Consider the following 4,874-nt stretch of genomic DNA (forward strand, 5'->3'; position numbering starts at 1 on the left):
AGTCAAAATACTGTTTTGAATCCAGGTGTTTTTTTTTTTTTTTTTTACTTCTTTTAACCTATTTTGACTACAGTTCACTTAAAAATGCATTAGAAACTGAGATAAATGTTATATTTCTTTTAAAACAGCTATTTTGACTATATTTGACTAACATTGACTTATTCCAGGGTGTCAAAATAGGCTGAATTAAAAATGGTAAAACAGAGTATGATTAAATGGGTCAAAGTGACTGTGTGTAACCAATTCATGACCTGTATTCATTAAATGGGTCAAAAAGACCATAACTAAATGGATCAAAGTGAGTGTATTTAAATGGGTCACATAGACTAACTTAAATGGGTAACTAAATTTTGAAGTGTTAAACAAAGTTAAACAAGTGACTATACTTAAATGGGTTAAAGTGATTCTGTGTAACCAATCCAGGTGTATACATTCATATTCAAGGACTAATGTATCCCTCCGCTTTACGAATCACACGCTGCAACTTCCCTCCGCAAATCTATAAATCAGTCCGTCTAGTGGTATGATACTGGTACAATACGAATACAGTATAGAAACTTATTATTAATGCTCATCCCTTTGTGTCTTTTTTTTTTTTTGGCAAAAAACGAAAACTATATAACCAATCTTTTTCTCCGAAAGGGAAAAAGAAAAACAAGATACAATCTTATCATCAGGTAGCTAAACGTCCCGATCCAGAGCCCACATAAGACCACCTGTAGCCGCTCCGTCCTGCTGAACTACAACCGGGAACGGCTCAAAAGTAACGACTTCGTTCAATTTCCTCTTTTTATTGACGAAACCTTGTCATTCAAGAGCGACATCGAATGCCTTAAATTGAGCATTATACGGAATGTAATTAGCAAAAATGCCCAAACACTAGGCACCTCTGTATTGACAGAAGGCAAGGACTGATCAGGACAAACATGGGTGATATCCTTCAAATTAACCCCATCAGTGGACATATCAACAACCGTTCTGGCGTGCTGCCACCTTTGATTCCCAACTCATCAAACATACCTCTACTATTAATTTTGTGTCATTCACCGGTGTTTAATTAATCAATTAATTAACTAATCAATTGATTACTCTGTAACTTTTACTATTAGACTTAGTTGTCAGCACTTGTATCAGCTGAATATATACTGACACAATATGCCATCTAGGTGCCACTAAAGTGTTACACACTTTTTGTATATGTTTTAAAGTTTTCTATTATGCAAATTCTTATACGAAAACTAGTAGATGAGTTATTTGTCATATATACCAACTATGAAGATATTGCTGTTAATCATATATTTTCAATGTACATTGTATAGCACATAAGTTTGTGGTCCTTTAATTTATGCATGACTTAACAAATCAAGTTTTTCTATAATGCATATTTAACCATCTCTTTTTTCCGCCAAGTATAGTCAGTCTCAATACCTGATCTTTTAGATACTGTGCTACCGTTACATGATTGCATATCAAAAGAGAATTGTAATTCGCGTTTTATAGGATCTAATAATAAGACCGAGTGTAGGGAGCTGATATAACAGCACATGGTAAAGAGGAATTACCTAAAAGGCCTAAAAAATTTAAGGGATTCCAACCTTGGCCAGCCTGACCAAAAAAGTTGTGCTGACCCTACTCTAATCAAGATATAATAGTATATTGTTTTAAATCCACATGAAAGTTATATATAAGAAAAAAGGATAGTAACATCAGCATAAAACTATGTTTGAATTACATCTTGACAAACGTAAAAGATATGTATAGTATATTGTTTTAAATCCACATGAAAGTTATATATAAGAAAAAAGGATAGTAACATCAGCATAAAACTATGTTTGAATTACATCTTGACAAACGTAAAAGATATGTAGCATGCCCTCACATAATGTTTTCAAAACTTAAATTATGAAAGCAAAGCTAATAACACTCCCCAAATCAAAATATATGAGGCCCATAAGTCTAGCCTTCCATGCATCCCTTGTTCCTTCGTCGATAGACCTTATCAACTGGTACGCTGGTGCTTGTTGATGTCGGGCTCCAAGGACATCGGCGGTATCCTATATTCAGCCCCCAAAAGAGGTTCAAGACCCTTCACAACAAGGGTCATACAAGGCCTAAAACCAGGCTCATTCTGTAAACATAGATTTGCCACAGCCGCCAGCTACATAAACAAATATTGTAGGTTAGGTACTAGTTGATTAGTTAATAACGTTTTTTTTTAATCTAATTATTAATATTAACTAGTAACACTGTTATACCAACTCTCATCATAATAATTGAAAAGAATCCATTGGTAGGTAAGTTTGTTGAGCGAAGCAGTAATATAATTGTCCATATATTCTTTGATGAATATTTCACCAATAGTTACTCAATATACTTGCTTAAAAAATTAAGTTCTTGAATTCTTCCAAACAAAATACCTATAAAACGTAATGAAAATATTATTATAATTCTAAGAAAGATACAAACCTTAACAGCGCCTTTGAGAGAATACTCGCCCTTGAGACTTGGGTCTACAATCTTTTCAACCTCGTCTTCTTTTTTTTGCTTTGGTGTAGCCTATACGTGCAAGTAACCATTCAAGATTAAATATAATCTCATACATAATTGACAAAATGAGCGGGTTGGGTTGGGTTGGGTTGGGTGGGTAACATAGCATAATCACATAGATTGTGAACAAAGATAAACAAAACTGATTTTCTTATGTTTCTCACATACAAATTATATCTACAACCTATTTATAGATACAAGATTGAAACCCAAAAAACATGAGTAAACTAAGAGACTCTATAAATTATTATACATTTAATACCCGTTTAACTCTAACATAGGTAAAGGAGAGACTAACCCAAGTGGCAATATTTGGCACATTGCGATCAGCACCAGGTTTCCGGCCAGTTAATAGTTCTAGCAAAACAACCCCGAAACTATACACATCAGTTTTGCATGTCGGACGTCCAACCAATGCATACCTACACAAAGGTAAAATGAAACATTCCTTTTAATAAATAAAAAAAAAAAAAAACATAAGAAACAATAGAGAAATTTACGTGTATTACCATTACTATTACCATTACAATTATGAATTATTATTTGAATACTTTTATTTGAGCATATAAATAAAGAAAACAAACAGCTAGAAAATACCTTTTGATTTGTGGTATTTTGTTAAAGAAATAGCTGGATGTTATTTCGGGTGACAAGTTTTATAAGATTTTAGCGAAATGTTTTCCTTAATTGTATGCCTTTGTATGCATGTATGTGAGGGTTTTAAAGTATTACTCTGGTGCATGATACGGAGAGCTTCCCATCGAACGGTATAGAACATTTAAATTTCGTGCTCGATGTGAGAGATTTAAGTCTCCAATCTTAGCTCTTAAATCCTTAAATAGTAACACATTGTTAGACCTAATTTTTCCGTGAATTATGCATGGATTGACCTTCTCATGCAAATACTCTAGTCCTTTCGCTGCATCAATTGCAATCCTTACTCGTTGCATCCAATCAAGCACGGGCTCCGGTTTTGCTTCTCGCACACCCTTCCTGATTGTGCCTTTATATAGATCTAACACTTAAGGCTAACTAAATAACAACTTGTAAACAATAAAAAGAGAAGGAAACAAAGTTTTCATACCGTGCAATCTGTCATGTAAAGATCCCATCGTTGCATATTCATAAGCCAGAACATGTGCATTTCCTTCACAATAGTAACCACGCAACCCAACAAAATTTTCGTGCTTCAGTGTTGACACCCTTGAAACCTTGAATAAGAAAACTATTGGTTATTTCATAGATGTAAAATGGTGGTAACTTTGAACCATTTAAACACAAATGAGTCTAATTAGTTTCTGCTAAACCAACAACACGTTTGAACCTTCACCTTAACTTACACAAACATTGACTTACCTGAGTCAAGAACAAGGGATTTAATACGTCAGAAAAATCACGCTTTTTCACGGAGAGACTTGTTCCATCATTCAAGGTTACAAAATAGGTTACACCATTCGAACCTCTACCAAAATTATTAGTTTTTTCTTTCAGTTCATCAAGAGATAGGGCAGGAACTTCAGTTGTTGGCCCTAGTGCCTTCTGAGCATCAGGTTGTGGTGCTTTGTCCTTTTGCAGCCCTAAATTATGTTGCACCTAATATATTAAACTAAACTTTAGTTACTGTACCGCCTATTTATGTTGCACGTAGTATTCAACTGATTATCTTAGTGCTTTACTTCAAATAATAACATAAATATATACACAAGTGCCAAACCCGAACACAAGAAAATAATATATTTTTTATATTTAGTGACAACATACATTGAATTTATAGCTACGTCCAATTGCAACCGTAAATTGGATCGTCCATACGCCAAAATCATAGATTAATAATGCCGAACAGTTAAAAAACAAAAATACGGAAATTAAAATTCAACAGTTTTACCCTCTTGTGGCCAATAAGGTTCAACGGTTAAGGCATAACAACAGATATCGTAAATTATCATCACCATGTTTATTTACACACACACAAATATCCATACGAATTTTATATCAAGGATTTCAATCACATTAACCAAAATTGAAACAAATCATACGAATTTATACCACTAAACCACGAATATCAGGACGGGATCCCATTACAATAACCAGGAAAAATAAATAATAAACAAAACCCAAATTAGGAAAATCAAAACAATGGAAACCCAATTATGAGATCTATAAGAAATATTCAATCTTGAAGAAGATCTAGTAATCAAATTTTATGTAAAATAATTAAAAAGAGAGGGTTCCTTTAAAATTTTTGCATTAATTAATAGAAGAATTAAGTTAAATAAATAAAAAAAAAAGTAACAGAATCAACATTAATATTAATAATTAATAACAAA

General features: G+C 33.1%; 1 protein-coding gene across 1 annotated transcript; it reads right to left on the reverse strand.

The window, feature by feature from the left end:
* Positions 1-1,811: 1,811 nt before the first annotated feature.
* LOC139897144 (PTI1-like tyrosine-protein kinase 3) lies at positions 1,812-4,650 on the reverse strand. The gene is made up of 7 exons (XM_071879801.1): positions 4,594-4,650; positions 3,904-4,140; positions 3,632-3,758; positions 3,280-3,550; positions 2,846-2,969; positions 2,467-2,556; positions 1,812-2,158 (listed from the first exon to the last, which is right to left on the reverse strand). Exons 1-7 carry the CDS (start codon positions 4,624-4,626, stop codon positions 2,000-2,002), a joined length of 1,041 nt encoding a protein of 346 aa, XP_071735902.1. The 5' UTR covers positions 4,627-4,650; the 3' UTR covers positions 1,812-1,999.
* Between the last annotated feature and the right edge of the window lie 224 nt (positions 4,651-4,874).

The sequence above is a fragment of the Rutidosis leptorrhynchoides genome, chromosome 3, assembly GCF_046630445.1.
Source record: "Rutidosis leptorrhynchoides isolate AG116_Rl617_1_P2 chromosome 3, CSIRO_AGI_Rlap_v1, whole genome shotgun sequence".
Lineage (NCBI taxonomy): Eukaryota > Viridiplantae > Streptophyta > Magnoliopsida > Asterales > Asteraceae > Rutidosis > Rutidosis leptorrhynchoides.

Excerpts from the sequence above, each read along its gene's own strand:
- LOC139897144 (XM_071879801.1), bottom strand. The coding sequence starts at position 4,626 with ATGGGATCCCGTCCTGATATTCGTGGTTTAGTG. Across the intron at positions 3,551-3,631 it reads TTTACATGACAGATTGCACG|GCACAATCAGGAAGGGTGTG; the intron begins GTATGAAAACTT and ends ATCTATATAAAG. Across the intron at positions 2,970-3,279 it reads TCTCCGTATCATGCACCAGA|GTATGCATTGGTTGGACGTC; the intron begins GTAATACTTTAA and ends ACCTTTGTGTAG.